Here is an 18828-nt window from a genome sequence, read left to right on the forward strand (position 1 = left end):
ATTTTCAAATTTAAAGGAGTTAAAGATATTTCTTTCTTTCTTGTCTACAATTTCACCCAAAATAATGAAAGAGTTAGAAAAGTGCTTTAACTCTAAATAAACGGTAGGATTTGTCATTTGAACTGAAATTTAGACGTTAAACTTTATAATGCACTTTCTTGGATTACACAGAGTGGCTTATGCCAAGACAACCAAGAGAACACGTGCAGATCCTCCATGTTAATGTATTTGACCACTTTATCTATTGTTACGATATGGTGCAAGAGAGATCATTGGTACATACTACACTAATTATATATTGTTAGTATAGTTTATTTTTACCAAAAATAAAAAAATAAAATATAAAAATATTGTTAGTTTAATCAAAATTATAATGTTTCTTTGCTTAGATTTGATGTTATTAGTTATCATGTTGGCGCGGAGGATAGAGTGGGCGCAACACAAGATCCGATAATTTCTCTTCTTTGATTATATTTTCTATATATATCTAGATCCAAAACTCCTTTAATTTGTCTCTTGAATTTGAGAGGATGAGATGAATTTGATAACTTAGAGAGCAAATATTCCTCAAATTCAAAGTTTGCTTGTTACATGGTCGTAGGATCATTAAGCAAGACATGACTTCTCCACGTGCACGCTACAGCCCCATGTTCGCATGTCTCCATCTATATATATTTACATAGTCGTATACATATACGTAGATACACCCAAATTTGGATTTTTTATTGATTAGAGAGAAAAGGTGATATAAGACTAAATGTGATTAAAGATGAAAAAAACGCGTTAAGGCCTTCGTAATGCACAAATATTTTAGGATTTAAGAATCTGAGTTCGGTTAAGGTACAAGTCTACATGTGAATCATGACAATTTTACATAGTAGTTTTTGAGGCAACAATCAACCAGATTGACGTCCAATGAAGCACCCGAGCTGGAAAAGTGCCAATTTCGACCCCAACTATTTCAGTCGTGCCAAATACGACCCGAACAATTGATCAGTGCCAAATACGACCTCAACTCAACTATAATTCAAAAAAACTACCCGAACTTCTTAAAACGTGCCTAAATCTACATTGACTCTAACAGAAGTTAGTCAACCGTTAAAAAATAAAACGATGTCGTTTTGATATACGAGGAAAAGTGCCAATTTCGACCCCAACACTCTCAGTCGTGCCAAATAAGACCCGAACAAATGGTCAGTGCCAAAAACGACCTCAACTCAATTATATTTTAAGAAAAATTACCCATTTTTTTTTAAACGTGTCTAAATCTACATTAACTCTAACAGAAGTTAATCAACCTTTAACAAAGATAAGACGACGTTGTTTTGATATATGTATTTTGACTATTTTCTTAAAAAAATATGTTCATTTTGGGATTCAAATCCGTACTGGGATATCCTTTTAAAGGGGCACACTAACAACTAGACTAAAATAATTTTTTGAAATATTATTACAAATTGAAATTCTCCATTATATAAACTACTATTCTTCTTCATCTTATCCAATTTAAAAATTTGGTGATTGCTTTATACATTTTAGTTATTGTTTAATTTGTCTAATATTTTGTACAACATATCTTAGTGAAAGAAAGGTAAAAGGCCTCTTAACATTTTTGAACAAAATATCAAAATATATAATATCAACTTTGAAAACTAAAAAAATTCCCACTTAATTTTAAAAATTAAAAATAATTTATATAAGAAAATTGTATAAATAAATTCGAAAGTTTTAAGCATATTTAAGATCGTATAATAATAGATATTTTATTATTTATATTTTAGTAAGATATAATTTTATTAAAGATATGATAAATAAGAAAAACGTGTTAATGTATTTATATAAATCAGAAACAATTGTCACCAAAATTTTTAATTGGATAAGATGAAGAATAATAGTAGTTTATATAATTTCAAATTTGTAATAGTATTTTAAAAAGTTACTTTTATCTAGTTGTTAGTGTGCCCATTTAAAAGGGTATCACAACATGGTTTGAGTTTCGGAATGAACATATTTTTTTAAAAAAAATAGATATATATATATATATGTATATATGAACGACGTCTTCTTATCTTGTTAACGGTTGACTAACTTCTGTTAGAGTCAATGTAGATTTATGCACATTTTAAGAAGTTCAGGTAGTTTTTCTTAAATTATACTTAAGTTGAGGCCGGTTTTGGCACTGCCCATTTGTTCGGGTCCTATTTGGCACGACTGAGAGTGTTGGGGTCGAAATTGGCACTTTTCCTCGTATATCAAAACGACGTCGTTTTATCTTGTTAACGATTGGCTAACTTCTGTTAGAGTCAATGTAGATCTAAGCACATTTTAAGAAGTTTGGGTAGTTTTTTCGAATTATAATTGAGTTGAGGTCGTATTTGGCACTGATCAATTGTTTGGGTCGTATTTGGCACAACTGAAATAGTTGGGGTCGAAATTGGCACTTTTCCCGCACCCGAGCACATACATATTCGGAATTCAGAAATAAGATTGGAGATTTAATGGGCTATGGCGATTGGTCGCGGCCCATAATCAGGCCACATAAAAATTCGTTCAACAGACTATTCGTCTGTGACTATCAGAGAATTTGAACCTTCAAATACTCAAAGCCTAATACAAATTTTGATGCTGAGTGTACATATATCATAATGAAAGGGGCGTTTGTTCACCATACGGTTAGTTCCGTGGTCAGTGGTCACTGTTTTCCAGAGAACGCCATCTTTGTTGGATATTTGGCTACCATTAGTAGGTAACCTGACCATTAATTGGAGGCGAACTTAACTAATGTCATCTTGCTCGTCCGTTTCCGGGTGTTAGGTTGCGCTTTTGAGACAATAACATAGGTATGATAGTACCGAAATGATAAAATGAGGTTTTTTCTTTCCAAAATTTCTCCATGTTTTGTCAAAACAGAAAAATATGAAAAAGACAAAGAGCTGGGAAAGTTTAGAAGTCAAGTTTTGAACCATATTTAGAAGCTATCTTTGGTATAATCTAATGTGAGCTTTAAATATGGCTCAAGAGATAGAAACGATGGATGATGTTGTTGGGGGAAACTGGATTTCAACCACGTATTGAGCAGTATTTTCACATAAAACTTTCTTTAGATACCCATTTTGGTTGCTCTACGTGCTGAGTAGGGTAAGCAGATAAACTTAACATTCAACATTGATAAACAAACTTTTTTTTTCATCAACAAACATATTTATTGATATATGCTTATATATCGGTGGCAGTTACTAGTTAATATCAAATATATATATACATAATATTTATATACATAAACAAACTTTACGAAGAAAGTGAATCTCAAAACATAAACGGGGTCGGTGAGAATGTCGGAATTACTGGTTCAAAATCATTACTCCTGCAAAATCCATCCAAAAAAAAGAATGTCAAAACTATATAATCATGAAAACTATAACCTTAACTAAAACAAAAGTATCATGTGAATTTTTTTTGAATATTTTCGATAAATAATTTTGTAAAACAATTCATAATATTCATTCCTAAATAACGAATCAAAAGTTCAAGAATTGTGTGTTTTACCCCAAACCGTCACTGCTGAAACGAACATGACTACCACCGGATCGGTACGAGGAGTCTCCGCCGCTGACTTCACTTTTCCGAGGGGATTTCCTCTCTTCTTCCGATTTCTCAGTTATCGCCGGCTTGTGCTCGGAGATCACACTGAGGGACGGTCTCCACTCTTGTCCCGGTTGGCCCGCAACTCTGACGCGTTTCCGCCGCCTTCGCTGTTTCATTAGCGACTGCGTTTCGCCTGAAATGGAATCATCCACGGTTGCGGCGGAGTGGTGGAACTGCTGCGAACCAAAGCAAGGCACGACGAGCTCCAGTAAGAATTTCATGCCCTACACCACTCCTCACCTGAACCCTTTTCTTCCCTTTTTATTATTATTTTTAATTTAAATCTGAATCTAATCGTAAAAGTGTCTAATATTTTGGAATGATTAGAGATATTTATAAGAAAATGTTTGAGAAGGTTACTGGAGTGGTGTTCCCCTTCCGGACAGATGCAATTTATAGAAGCAAGTCAGAAGTCATGACTCGCTTGATTACGTGAACATGTATGGCATTATTACTAAACTGCCCCTGCCACCTTTTCTTTAAAACCATAACTGGTTTCACACTGAAATCGAGAGGTGGTCTTATAGTTATTAACCTTGCAGGTCACTTTTAAGTTTTTATTGTCACTCTAGGACACTTATAGCTACTGAAGTACTTTTGGGTGGTTAATTACACCAATAAACTTCCAACTGTAGGAACCTGAACTTTGGCTTTATTTTTTTTTTTCTGTTTCCTCACTTGTTATTTTTTTGGTGGGTTTTAAAATATGTTTAATTTTAAATTGGTAAAATCTCTCTCTCTCTCTCTCTCTCTCTCTCTCTCTCTCTCTCTCTCTCTCTCTCTCTCTCTCTCTCTCTCTCTCTCTCTCTCTCTCTCTCTCTCTCTCTCTCTCTCTCTCTCTTTCTCTCTCTCTCTCTCAATTTTTCAGATATGTCAAACTAAACGTCAAACTTTTTTCCGGCGAGAAGCTTGAGGCTTTAATAATCTACTAGATCTTGACCCGCGCCCCCGCGCGGGTGTTGGATTTAACTTGCGTTCAATGTAAATTTATAAACCATTGATTTTATAAAATATCAATTTATATTTTTATATTTTGGAAAATATATTTAGAGTATAATATATTATATTATAATATAAATGTTTGCTAATAATTTTTTATCTGTACGTAATATTATATTTATAATTTTATAACTTGATACAATTTGATGTAATTATAATATTCATATATTAACCTATTGATTTTTTTGTTTATTTATTTAAAAATGATTTAATTTTTACAGTAAGTTTTTATGAATTATTATTAATTTTATGATATTTGGTTTTCTTGAAAATTGTATTGTAGCAGATTAATATATACTATATATTATAGTTTGTGTTTTTATTTCAACAAAAAGAAATAACAATTCATTGTAATTAATTAATTAATTTTTTTTGATTTTAAGTGAAGTGGCAAATTTGTAAATAAGAAAGAAATGCAATGGCTAAATGTGTAAATAAAAAGAAATATTGAATATGGTATCTGTGTTTCCAAACAATTCTCATTTAATTTGCTATCCAAGTTTCCAAACGACAGAATCTGTAAATAATAAAGAAATACAGTGACTAAATATGTAAATAAAAAAAATTAATCTGCTATCATTGTTTCCAAACAACTTTCATTTAATCTACTATCTAAGTTTCCAAACAGTACCAAAAGGTACTTCAGTTTTAATAATATAGATACAAAAGGTTGAGTTTTATAGAGTCTTAGGTTTGATGTTGCCCAGATGTGTTGTCTAAAGTAATATGGAACCAATTGACACAAGACAAGAAGAAATTCTTTAGTATGGAAGAGGTTTTGCTAAGAGATAACAACAAGTTAACAACACAGATTTATAGTTTCTTTGAGAACTATAAGTCTTGCTGGTGTTATCTTGCTAGGTGAGGTTCTCATCTGTAATTTCTACAGCTTTTTGTTGTTAATTTGAAAGAATTCTCGTCAAACTCAAATTGAAAAACTAAACATGAGTTAATAATGACTCATGTTTCACTTTTGTTAAAATCTGATCATGGTTTTGTTATACATGGTAACTTGAGAGGAAGGTTGGATGTGAAGATGATGCTGGAGACGGTGGAGAAGAAGAATCTCAGTGGCAGATTCATCTGTTGCATTAACATGGTGGAGATTCATCTCAGAAACAGAGGAGATGATAGCTTTGATGGTTCAGCCGATTGTTGGCAGTTACAAAGCCACTGAAATCTGATTTGAGCAACGAGATAGGTGTGTCTGCAGAAGAGAAGGCAATGGGATCTTTGGACCGGTCGATGAACACTATTTTGTCTCAGTTTAACTTTTCGTGACGCTTTAGTTTGTGGATATTATAAATGTGTACACTCTGACAGCAAATAAACAGTGTACATATGGATAGTAATCTTACTGTACATATAAATCTTGTTTAATAACCTGAATGATGTGATTTCTTTTGGTTAACTAGTATATGATTATCTTTGACTATAATGAGAAGGCTTGATCATCCTAACGAGAAGGCTAGATCAATCATTGTAACAAGAAGGCTTGATCATCCTAATGTACTGAAGTTAGAAGCTTGATCAATGTCTGGTTTCCTCTTCTCTTTACTTTTATTTTGTATATTTATATATATATAGAAAATGAGCGTACAAGCCAAGCTGATACAAAGCAAAACTACAAAAATATGTACAACCACAATTAAACACATGTACATATGTACACTAAACAAATGTACATATGTTTCACAAACCCTCCCACTGACCGTACATATGATTTATAAACCTTTCCATTCTAAATAGGATTTAAGCAACTAATATTTATCTTTCTCTATTAGGTTAGTGCAATCAGAGAAAAAAACTTGTTTCAGGTTATAAATGTGTACACTCTGACAATAAATAAACAGTGTACATATGGATAGTAATCTTATTGTACATATAAATCTTGTTTAATAACCTGAATGATGTGATTTCTTTTGGTTAACTAGTATATGATTATCTTTGACCATAATGAGAAGGCTTGATCATCCTAATGAGAAGGCTAGAGCAATTATTGTAACGAGAAGGCTTGATCATCCTATTGTACTGAAGAAGCTTCATCAATATGTCTGGTTTCATCTTCTTTTTACTTTTATTTTGTATATATATATATATATATATATAGAAAATGAGCGTACAAGCCAAGCTGATACAAAACAAAACTACAAAAATATGTACAACCACAATTAAAGACTCATATGTACACTAAACAAATGTACATATGTTTCACAAACCCTCCCACTGACCGTACATATGCTTTACAAATCTTTCCATTCTAAATAGGATTAAGCAACTAATTTTCCTCCTTCTCTATTAAGTTAGTGCAATCAGAGAGAAAAAACTTGTTTTAGACAAATGTATTGGTTGCATTATTTCAGAAATTTGTCTATGCTACTATTTTGTGCTATGACTATGTAAATGTGTTTAGGAATGTTTTTATCAACATTTTATATTTATTTTTAGATCTTGTTCTTGTATTTGCATATTGCAACATATGTATGGCCAACATTAATGTCCATGTGTACACATAGACCTCATTATCCACGTGTACGTATCCACATGTACACCGGTTTGTAATATCCACAACTTACGATATCCATGTGTACACCAATGTCATGACTAAAATAATATTTTTAAGCAGGCTTTCACTCAATCCCTCAACATAAGAAAAGAAAAAGAACTTACAAAAGCGTCAAAGCTTTTATTCATGGTGTCGGAGTGTCCAAATTCTCCACCATATGGAGATGATGATTCATGGATAACTATCAAGAAAGGGGTGAAGGAGAGCTCGCGTCGGTTACGGCGGTGCTGTGACGGTTATGGTGTTGACGATGGAAGTACAGATGAGGAAATGGGTGGATGTAATTATAGAACTGAACAAACCTTTGTCCCACGAGTCTATGACCATCATTAACAAACCTTCAAACAATTGAAAAACCAACACTTTTGCTATGTCATCTACGTCGTCGTCGATGTCAGCCAACGTCTCCGCCGTCATCTATGTTCTCCCACTGTCGTCTATGTCACCATTTAACCATCATCACCATCATCAGACCAGCATCTTGGTACATCTCAAAAAATAGATCGAACAACATAGATAATAATTTGAAGTGAATTATGTTGGAAAAGAAATCTGAAAAAGCAAATCTGGATGAAGAAAAGAGAGTGGGACCTACAATATTTTCTCAGTTAACAAAATGTTTTAAATTTTGTTATAATAGAACTATGGTATACTATTTGAAAAAAAAAAAAGGTTAGTTTTGGAATTTTGTATGTTCCACATGTGTGATTTCTCGTGGAAAATAGTGAAAAACTGCTCTAGTAATTATAAGTGTCTTATAGTGTTATAAAAAGTCAGAAAGTAACCTTGGGTGTAATTGTTTCTTGCTAAATTACATAATCAGTGGCGTTATGATTGTTTCCATATGAAGTTCTGAAATACTAAAAGATACCATCAGTGTTTATACATTTATACCAAAATGTTTTAAAATGGGATTATTTATAGTGACCACCTCTACCGCAAATTAGCTGAGGATAAAATAGAGTCGTCTCTCATACCATATGAGTTATGAAATCGATTGTTTTGTTGAAAGAATTTACGGTATCACATGGTGGCTTAAATCTTAGGGATATATACTGAATTAAATATAAACCAAGCTATATTATGCTTGATCTAGTATTATATTACTAGCTAAAATCCTTCAAATTCAATATCATTGTCATTTTTTCCTTCTGACATTAAATTTGCTCTCTCAACTACATAATATTTGTGATATGATACGATCTGTCTACTAATAAAATGCATGTGTAAATAATATGTGGCCATGAGAAAACCTTATATTGCAAGAACTTAAGTTTATAAATTATACTTATGTTCCTGTAGATAAGAACTACATTAAATGAATAGACCAGATTCATATCTCCTAGCCAGGGTCGGGCCTGAGAAATTTTGGCCCAGAAGCAAACAAATTTTTTTTGGCCCATTATCTTTAAAAATCAGAAAAAGTGGCTAAAAAAAAGGTCTAGAGGATCGAACTCTGCACCTCTCATGCGCGTCACAGCGCTCTTACCAGTAGAACTAATGTAACATTTACATAATTGTTGGCCCTTTAATAAATATATATCTTGTACGGCCCCAAGCACATGCTTTATGTGCCTCTACTCAGGCCCGGCCCTGCTCCTAGCCATATAGAACATGAAGCGGCAAACGTAGGCTAATTCATGAAACGAAAACAAATCCATTTAAATCCTAATTTAACGACACAGGACGACATATCCAAAATGCTGCCACGTTTGAAGTATTCACACATGCGATGCAACAAAAGCGACGATGACTCCTCTCCTGTTAATTTGCTTGTACAAATTAAAATAGTACAAATATGCATGCTCTCGTTTTCTTATTAATACGACAACTTTATAGTAACATATTCATGAACACTGGAGTTTAATCTGTTAGTTATGTTGCTACTCGCGAGGTAATACCTAGTATGTATCACGTGCCATTGTAATTGTAAGATGTTTTGATCGAATATTAATACATACATATGATCCTATCCTAACCCACACCATCGACTAAAATAACAACCTTAAGAAGAAACAAGAGTTAATTTGACGAATTTTCTCAAGGTATATTATCTGGTTATCATTACGTTTATCCAATAGAATGATAAGATCATCATCGACGTAAAAGAACTTGATTACAAACGTTATCCGACTTGAAAGAATCGCATTTAGTATCCTGATGCAGTTAAATTTGACGTGGCTAATTCCTTAAACTTAATAGTCGGAGACAAAAGCCCTTCTACACGTTGCGGTCGATATCCTCATGATTATAACTAATATTTGCGTCCAAGAACTAGACAATCAAACAATAAAACATATCATTATCACCATTATAAGCTAAGCAAACTCCAAAAAAATTATAATTGATAAAAGAGGGAGAGAGTAATGGGTCTTGTTTGTAAAACAGAATTGGTTGCATGAGAAAGAGGGAACTGTCGCAGCAAACGTAATTGGGACAGTGGAGGAATGTCATAGTATGAACGGTATCTCTTTTGTTTTGTTTCCTCTATTGTCTTTGTGACATTTATTGCATAAAGTTATATAAGCCATTAGTATTTTGATATTTTTTCTGTTTTTATTTGTTCGGTCCCCATGTTATGAAAATGTTCGTGTAGATTCTAGATCACTCCACGCTAAGATTTGAGAACTCAATGGTGTTTTGTTGTGGCCCAATAATGACATTCCCATATCATAATTGGTTGCATAATGAAAGTGTTCAATCATCTCAAGATGCTCAACAGATTGTGTGTTGGTGATTGGCTAGTGGCTAGGGACCCATTGGGTTACATGAAATGTTCAAGCAGATTGGGGTTCAAAGTCCTTAGGTTCACAATTATAAATTTTTATTTCAAAAAACATTATAAATTAAAGCAAAATTAATCTATTAAAAGATATTATGGTACGTATGGTAGGTACATTAATCAAAAATCAACAGCCCAAACCGGATCTGAAGTTTCGATGATGAGCAACCAATCTCAATTCATTCTGGTTATGCATAGATCAATTCAAAAGAATCTATCTACGTGCATCTTGCCAATCGAAACCACAAATAACCAAAACGAGACGTACAAGTTAGTTTTTCAGACCTACACCATGTATGCTTAAGATTGGCATCTCTTCCTCAGAGAGATTACACACTTAATATTTGTCTTGTAAATGAGATTCTTTGGGTTATTACTCAAAAATATAATATAAAGTTTCTGAACTTCTCAAGGCACAAGACGCTACTAAAAGACAGCTCAATCATAGTAGATAATAGAATGACGCACAACACTGATAAAGATTCGTCCCCAAAGATTTCAGCAACGGTCTTTGCTTCAGTAGCGGTTACCATATGGAGAAGGAGGCATGTTGTTCTGAGGTCGATATGGTTCTCTTGGTCTTGCATACTCTGCAAATATGACCCACCCGTCAAGAAACTGCAGAGAAACAAAGAGGAGAGAATTAGCCCCAGATGTTAGTACATATAATAATAGATTTCGATTAGACATTTTGTATATGAGAAAATGGGTTTTAAGATTAAAATGAATATTATAGATTTACCTTGCCATCCATTCCAGCTATGCCTTTGGCAGAATCTTCTAAGGTGGCATATCGAACAAATCCAAACCCTTTTGAATATCCCGAGACCCTGTCTGTGACAACCTTGGCTGCATAAACCAATCTGACAGTTAGTTCTCTGTTCGCGGATAAATGTTCATAATAAAGGAAGTTTAATATTACCATCAGCAACTTCTCCAAACTGAGCGAAAGCTGTCCTAAGACCTTCAGAAGTGGTGCGCTTACTAAGCCCTGAAAAAAAAACAGATGGAACAAAAAGAAACCTTTAGATTCAAAGATATTCAGCTTCATATATAAAGATAAACGAAGCTTCAGGAAACTGAGACAGAGCATCAGAACAGAACATGACTCTAGTTCCACACAAAGATAGTAACCAGATTTGAAAATGACAAAAACAAGACCTTTAAAAAGCTAGAAGCATCTGATACACATAGAATCATACAGCTAAGACACAGTGATCATTGATCAAGAAGGAACAGCAAAGAAGCTCACTTTCACTATTCCAATTGAGAAACCATAAATGTTTCTTCCGACATATATATAAAGCTCTCAATTGTAAAACCAAGCAGGGGTTAGTTAAAAAGAATTCACCTTTGTCCATGTAATCAATACAAATGATTTTAAGCACCAGTTAGCTACGAGCGAAGATAAACCCTCAAAAGCCCAGAAATGAAAATGAGAAGATAGAAAGATGCGTTTGTTACCGGAGACGAAGAGATTGGTGCTGGGATCCGCCTGAGGACGAGCCGGAGTTTCGGAATTAGCCTGTGGAGAGAGGAATGAAAAGTTTGTAGCGTTCGAGCAGAAGAGACGTCTCAATCCAACCGGAGCCGCAGCCATTTCCGTAGCCGCTCTCGCTATCGCAGGAAGTCTCATAGCCATCGCCATGGAATCAATTGATCGATCGGCGTATTGATAGCAAAGGTTTTAACTTTGAGACCTAAAACCCTAACGAAAAGCCGATCGATTGAGATTCTGCGAACAAAGGGTTTATGCGAAGAGAGTCACGACCTAAAAAGATACCCAAAATGACAATTATACCCCTGCATGTGCCAGCAGTTCAAAAATTACCATGGTACCTCCAAAGTAAAAGCTTTCAGAAACATAGTTTTTACTTTTTACCTATATCAATTTACCGTGGAGTCACGGTAGGTGAAAGGTAGTAAAATGTGCTTTTCTTTTTGTTTGAAGTAAATTACTTGAAATTTGGGACAAAAATATGTTGACATAGATCAATGAACTTAACAACTGTAAAGGCCTAAATTAATAATCTTTTGATTAGTGTTCCAAAATAATAAAAAATAATCTTCTGATTTCTCTACAAACTTAATTTTCCATTAGCTTATCTACTCAAAATTGTATCTTTACTGTTCAATTTGATTATCTTGTAGGAAATTAATAAAATGAATAATTGTCTACCAAACAAATGTTATTCTTTTTACAGTTACATTTCTAGTTTCTGGCAGAAGGAAGTAAAATAAATGTGTACATTAGCAGAAGAAAGGAGAAACAAATGTCACCACAACTATAAACCTTCAAAGAAAAATAGAGCTTTTGATTTGCACTCTTCTCCCATCTTCTTCAACTTTACAAATCAAAACTCCATTATATTCTTGCCTCCAAATCTTTCGCATACCAAACAATTTCATGGTAGATGAACATTTCAAAGACACATCTTTCTATTTTACAATGTCCATTAAAGAACAGAGAGTCTTGGGCCATACTTGATAACAGTTCCGATTTATAAAATGTGTATTAGGCCATCTTATGGCCCAAAATAAAGCCCACTAAAAGCTTCAGCTTCACCTTAGTTCTCCGCCAAAACCGAACACTACATTCCGATCTACAAACACCTCTTCTGTTGTCTAAATCAGAGTCCTCCGATGGATCTCTTACGCAACTCGTACGCCAACGACTCCGACGACGAACCTGAACCGGTAACCGAAAACCGGTTAACATCTAAAACCGCCACACCGTCTCTTCCTTCAAAGCGCCCATACCCCGAACCGGAGGAGCGACAGTACAAACCAACACGTAAACCAAATCCACCATACAGTTCTTACTCCGATCCTCAAACCAGCTCCTCAACAATCCCGATCACATTCCCAGGTCGGTACGTTTCCAAGAGAGAGCGTTCCCTTCTAGCCTCTCTTTCAACTGCTCCTCCTACTCAAATTCAGAAACCCTCCGTTAACTCTCCTACTGGTACGTACCCTTACTGTTAATCTCCGTTATCTTTCTGCTAATAAAGTATTAACCTTTCTCAAAATCTCCAGTTCTCGGGAGCATCTCTGATTCACAAGTGCCTCGTCATGTTCTATCGAAAGGATCCTCTTTTCGAACCGGTATGCCGAGTAGAATGTCGGTTTCGTTAACCGGTCATACAAAGGCTGTAACTTCTATTGATTGGTCAACAAGTCATGGTATGTTCTTGTCCCAAAGTTTCAAACTTTATGAGTGATACAAGTTGTATCTCTTGCCTCATTCATTTGTTCGTTAGAGTTGTTTTGCAGTTCACCTTCTTGCTTCAGCGGGGCTAGATGGTGCTGTCTACGTCTGGAATGTGTGGAGCAGCGGCGAGAAGAAAGTACGTTCCTTTCTCCATCACAATGCTCCGGTTAAAGATGTGAAGTGGTCGAAGCAAGGGCTGTCTCTGCTTTCGTGTGGATATGACTGCACTTCGAGGCTGTTTGATGTTGAGAGAGGGGTAGAGACGCAAGCTTTCAAGGAGGATCAGGTTGTCGGAGTTGTTAAGTTCCATCCAGACAATGCCAACCTGTTTCTTTCCGGAGGGCTCAAGGGGAGTCTTAGGTTATGGGACATTAGGAGTAACAAAGTTGTGCATGAGTACGTTAAAGATCTTGGTCCGATTCTTGACGTTGAGTTTATGCCTGGTGGGAAGCGGTTCGTCTCTTCGAGTGATGTTTCAGGAAGGAATATAAGCGAGAATGCTGTTATAGTTTGGGATGTTTCGAGAGAGGTTCCTCTATCTAACCAGGTTTATGCAGAAGCGTACACATGCCCTTGCATCAAACACCACCCGCGAGACTCAGTCTTCATCGCCCAATCGCACGGGAACTACACAGCGATCTTCTCGGCAAACCCGCCTTTCAAGCTCAACAAATACAAGAGGTACGAAGGTCACTGGGTCGCAGGTTTCCCAATCAAATGCAACTTCAGCCCTGATGGAGAAACCTTGGTCTCTGGCTCATCTGATGGTTTTATATACGTATTCGGATACAAATCCACTGAGCTCATTAAGAAGCTCAAGGCTTATGAACATCCCTGCGTGGATGTTGCATACCACCCTGTACTGCCTAACGTGATCGCGTGTTGTAGCTGGGACGGACAGGTCTCTGTTTTTGAGTAATCTTAGAGTGTCCACACAGTGGTTAGTACCAATCAGAAAAAGTTCATGGTAGTAGGAGTTGTGTTCTTATTGTGGATCTTGTGAGACTGTTACTCATTGATGTTGGAGGATAAATTACTAATTACGTGAGATATATTATATTACAACTTCTAATGTTAACCTTTGAAATTTAGAATTGAATAAAAACAAGATAAAAATCCCATGATAGCGTATTTATCACAAAATAGTACTTAAAAATCAAAATGGTTAAATAAATTTCATTAAAGAGTTAAATAACAACTGTATTTCATCTTTATGATGAATAAAAAATAAATAGACATTTCAATAAATACTTTTTGAACGAAAAAATTTGAATCTTTTTTTTTTTTTTTTGAAAATTCTTTTCAAAAGAAATTTTTATATTGTTTAATTTCAAAAAAAAATTCCAAAAATTTGTTCTTTAATTTCTTTTAAATAAAAATTTACGAAAACATTCCAGAATATATATATATATATATATATATATATATGATATCTCACTAAATTTGAATTTAAGAAAACCTGTGTATAATATTTTCTCAATTTGAATTTAGGGATACATTCATGAATAAATATAAGATCTTTTTTTTTTTTTCAAAAAAATAAATAAATATAAGATCTTAAAATTGAAGGAATACTTTCACAAATTTTATATCTAAAATTTATAAATATATTATACATATTTAAAAACATCTTCATAAATTGTATAAAGGAAATAATATTTTCATCCAGTATATAATAAATATTTTGAAATATAATAAATAAAATATTATACATGATTTGTCTGAATTTTTGGTTTAGTATATCGAAGTTCCTCATAAAAATTGTAAACACACAAAGGTAATGAAATGGTGAGATATATACCTTTTTCAGGGGGTAACAATTTAAGATAGTGGAATTCCAGCAAAAAAAGAAAAGAGAAGCCTCCTTATCTTTCACACCCAGTCACACATAAACCATGTAATATATTATTGACAAAACACATACACCACAATTCAACAGAAAGAGGAAACAAATATCTTTAGAAAAAATCCAATTTAGAAAACATATTCATTTGAAAAAGTTTAAAAAATTCTCCATATCATCACATTTTCGTTTTCTTCGTCTTCCTCTTTGTCTTTTTGATCGCACTAAGTAGACGACCAAACAATTCATATTCAAGACATCACTTGGTCCACAAACACAAACCCTTTAAAGCCTAAAGGTTTTCCATTACCAAAGTTTGTCTTCAAGCTTTAGTTGTATTAAATGAATATAACTAGTATCTCATCTTCAATTGGCAAGGTGTCTACGAATAATTTAAATGCTCATACATTTTTACCATCCCACAGATTTTTGATACACTACAATTAAAATGAGCGTCGATTTTTGAGATATTGAAAGATTTGTTTGTCAAATGGTCTAAATTGTCAAAACAAAAACAATCTCTAACTTATATTCATATGGTCTTCGAAACAAGATTAATCTCATTGTCTAAGAACAAACACTCAACAGTTCCACCAAAAACTACTTGTGCATGACGTATACGCACATAATTAACTTTTAAAAACTAGCGAGAACTATGCCCTAGTCCAACATTGATGTACACAATAGTCAAATGCGTGATTTGATTTGATTCGATTTGTTTGTTGTTTATTTTTTTATAGCGACTTTCTTAATTTCCATGGTCAACCCCTTTTCGCATTTTCCTATGTTATTTTGCCCCGTTTAGTAGATAATATAATTGGAATTTTCCAGATTAGGGTCGAACGTATGCGTCTGCTATCCTTGATATATTCCCAACCTTTTGTTTTGTGCAAACTTATTTATGCACCCTATTCGCCTAGCTACGGAGCCTATCGTCTATACAACTCTGTGTTTTCCACATATGTCTTGAGTTTGTTCCCCACCTTCTCTGGTCTCCAACAAAAGATCTTCTCCTTTTCTTTCCTTTTTTCTAACTTTTTCTGCTTTCTTGTATTATATACCACTATATAATTTTCTCTCAAAATTAATATAGAGGGCACTAACTATATCCAAGCTACGAAAATCCATCATTGCATCATCCAAAATGTCATAATCCAAAATTATTTCCCATGCCCTCTCAGCCCCACACATCTTAAGTCTTTACAACGATCCGACAAGAATCAGCAGTAGTATTGTTGCTAGGATCAAAGGCCTAGCAAATTCATGTACTATAGCATCGTTTGAATGTGTTGTTATATCATGCATCCAGTAACTATCTTTCATCTATGATGTAAACAAAAAAAAAACAATTATATGGCTATCCAATGTCTAAAACTTTTTTTCATCAAAAAAAAATGTCTAAAACTTTTAATCGAAGTTTTGACTTATTAATGATTTTATGTGTGTGTGTGTGTTTTGTCACAAACGATTTTATGCGTTTATAATATTATAAGAAATAAAACTAATGATCCAAAAATCATTGAGATTTCAGACTAAAAAGAATATAGCATACATAGGAAAAAAAAGGTAAAGAACTAGTTTCATAAAAAATAAAGTTATTCTAACTAAATATTTGATAGAAGCATTCATGTGAAATTGATGCCATCACTTCTAAATTTATGATGAAGAAAATTTTATAAAATAGGTTTTCTTAAGAAATAAACTATAAATTTTAATGGATAAGTGAGTTAGAATAAAATAACCCCATGTAAACTGAAGTGAAATTACTGTTTTGTGACATCGGTACGAAATAAATTAAAAAGATCTATTTGTTTTCAAGGAATGTGATATAAAGAGTTGGTGATCGATAGGTATATGGGACCCACCGGATCGTCTTATTAGAGACATGAACCGATGGGATAAAAAGTTCTTACGACTTAACTAAGAGTTAATTTTTGACCCCAAAACAAAAACTAAAGTTAATTAATTTCATCACTTCTCATTGGATATTAGCTTCACTAGATTTTTTAACCGCGCTACGCGCGGATAAGATATTATATGTATTTCTCAATTCTAAAAAATAATGTATAATATTGTATTATATTATTTAAAAAATATAAAATTTGACTACATAACATAAATATATTTTTTAAATTTTCTTTGTGGAAATCATTATGTTGTTTGATTGTTGTACTTGATTCACATATTTGCATAGATATTTATGATAGATGAATAACTATATTTTTATTATCAGTAAATAATATATATTTATTATAAAATATAAGAAAAATAAAATTATTTACTTTTTAAACAAACTTGTCTCATGTTGGGGACTCGGTTATAGACATATCATATACGAATGAGACATTTTTACAGTTATCAATCTTCTTAACATTGAAAAAACAAATCTACATATCAAAACAATATCTCATACGATCTATTTGTGGAATAATTACTCTGAAGAAATTGAATTTAGGCATCAAAATGGACTGAAAATGTATGTGCATATATGTTATCTAAGTCTGCTTCACAAAGTACTATTCATAGTTCATATATCATTAATGTCCATCCTATTTTTTTGTCCACCATTTCTTAAACATCTTGAAATAACTGATGCTAATTAATAATAAACTTTTTGCTGGAAAAAAAATCAAATTTGTCTAATTATCGCTTAAATATTTTATTAATATGGTCTAAGAAGCTTTTAAGTGATATCATAGTTTAATTTATTAGTTTTTTTGTTAATTTTTAGAGGTTTTTGTATTTAAATTTTTTTTCCATATTAAGCTTCTATTTCTTTCACAGAATTGATATATATATATATATATATATATATATATCATAAAAATTACCATCAAATCAGTTTTACTTATTTATTATTTTGTTTTAACAAAAATACACTTTTTAAATAATTTAATTTAAAATAAAATTATATATTAATTTGCTGTACTTTAACAATTTCATTGATTTAATTAATTTGCTTTGGTGGATAACTTAAAAAGTTTTCATATGAATCGGGGAAAGTAAATTTATGTTGTTATATTATATTTATTTTGTGTATATAGAATCTATATATAATTCTAGTGTAATAAAGAAAGAACATTATTTTTTTGTAACTTCAAAAAGATACATTATTACAATTTAAAATGAATCAAAATTGAAGAAAATGGTAATTAAATATTTGTAAATCTAATTGTTTAGTTGGATTCTCATGAAAAAAAAATCGATTGGTTAAACAAATGTTTCAAAATTTGTTGTGGTATTGTTTTGTCTATAAATTATAAAATTTATTGAATTAATATATTTAATTATTGCATCCTTAAATAATATTTTATTAAGACATTAGAAAATATGTTTTGAGTTGTTTTGTCAAATTGTACAAAAATCTATGCTTTTTCATATTTGTAACTTCAAAAAGATACATTATGATAATTTGAAATTAATCAAAATTGAATAAAATGGTAATTAAATATTTGTAAATCTAATTATTTTTTTATCTTGTTTAGTTGGATTCTCATGAGAAAAAAAATCGATAGGTTAAACAAATGTTTCAAAATTTGTTGTGTTATTGTTTTGTCTATAAATTACAAAATTTATTGAATTAATATATTTAATTATTGCACCCTTAAATAATATTTTATTAAGACATTAGAGAAGTATGTTATGAGTTGTTTTGTCAAAATTTTACAAAAATCTATGTTTTTTCATATTTGTCACAAAAATTTATATGTTAAAATTACTTTTACAAAATTCTTAACTTTGTCACGAAAACAAAAATCTATGCTTTTTCATACTTGTCAACG

General features: G+C 32.5%; 3 protein-coding genes and 1 long non-coding RNA gene across 4 annotated transcripts; 2 read left to right on the top strand and 2 right to left on the bottom strand.

The window, feature by feature from the left end:
* Positions 1–3062: 3062 nt before the first annotated feature.
* LOC103857035 lies at positions 3063–4154 on the bottom strand. Its single transcript, XM_009134187.3, has 2 exons — positions 3547–4154; positions 3063–3364 (listed from the first exon to the last, which is right to left on the bottom strand). Exons 1-2 carry the CDS (start codon positions 3864–3866, stop codon positions 3307–3309), a joined length of 378 nt encoding a protein of 125 aa, XP_009132435.1. The 5' UTR covers positions 3867–4154; the 3' UTR covers positions 3063–3306.
* Positions 4155–5112: 958 nt separating this feature from the next.
* LOC117132869 lies at positions 5113–10602 on the top strand. The gene is made up of 2 exons (XR_004456550.1): positions 5113–5885; positions 6631–10602. It is a non-coding gene; the product is annotated as an uncharacterized LOC117132869 (long non-coding RNA).
* Positions 10290–11751, bottom strand: LOC103857036 (organelle RRM domain-containing protein 2, mitochondrial). The gene is made up of 4 exons (XM_009134188.3): positions 11457–11751; positions 10915–10983; positions 10735–10841; positions 10290–10610 (listed from the first exon to the last, which is right to left on the bottom strand). The coding sequence occupies exons 1-4, from the start codon at positions 11638–11640 to the stop codon at positions 10509–10511; spliced, it is 462 nt and encodes a 153-aa protein (XP_009132436.1). The 5' UTR covers positions 11641–11751; the 3' UTR covers positions 10290–10508.
* Positions 11752–12635: 884 nt separating this feature from the next.
* Positions 12636–16392, top strand: LOC103857038 (WD repeat-containing protein 25). The gene is made up of 3 exons (XM_009134189.2): positions 12636–12957; positions 13029–13175; positions 13266–16392. Exons 1-3 carry the CDS (start codon positions 12636–12638, stop codon positions 14120–14122), a joined length of 1326 nt encoding a protein of 441 aa, XP_009132437.1. The 3' UTR covers positions 14123–16392.
* Positions 16393–18828: the final 2436 nt, after the last annotated feature.

The sequence above is a fragment of the Brassica rapa genome, chromosome A03, assembly GCF_000309985.2.
Source record: "Brassica rapa cultivar Chiifu-401-42 chromosome A03, CAAS_Brap_v3.01, whole genome shotgun sequence".
NCBI lineage: Eukaryota > Viridiplantae > Streptophyta > Magnoliopsida > Brassicales > Brassicaceae > Brassica > Brassica rapa.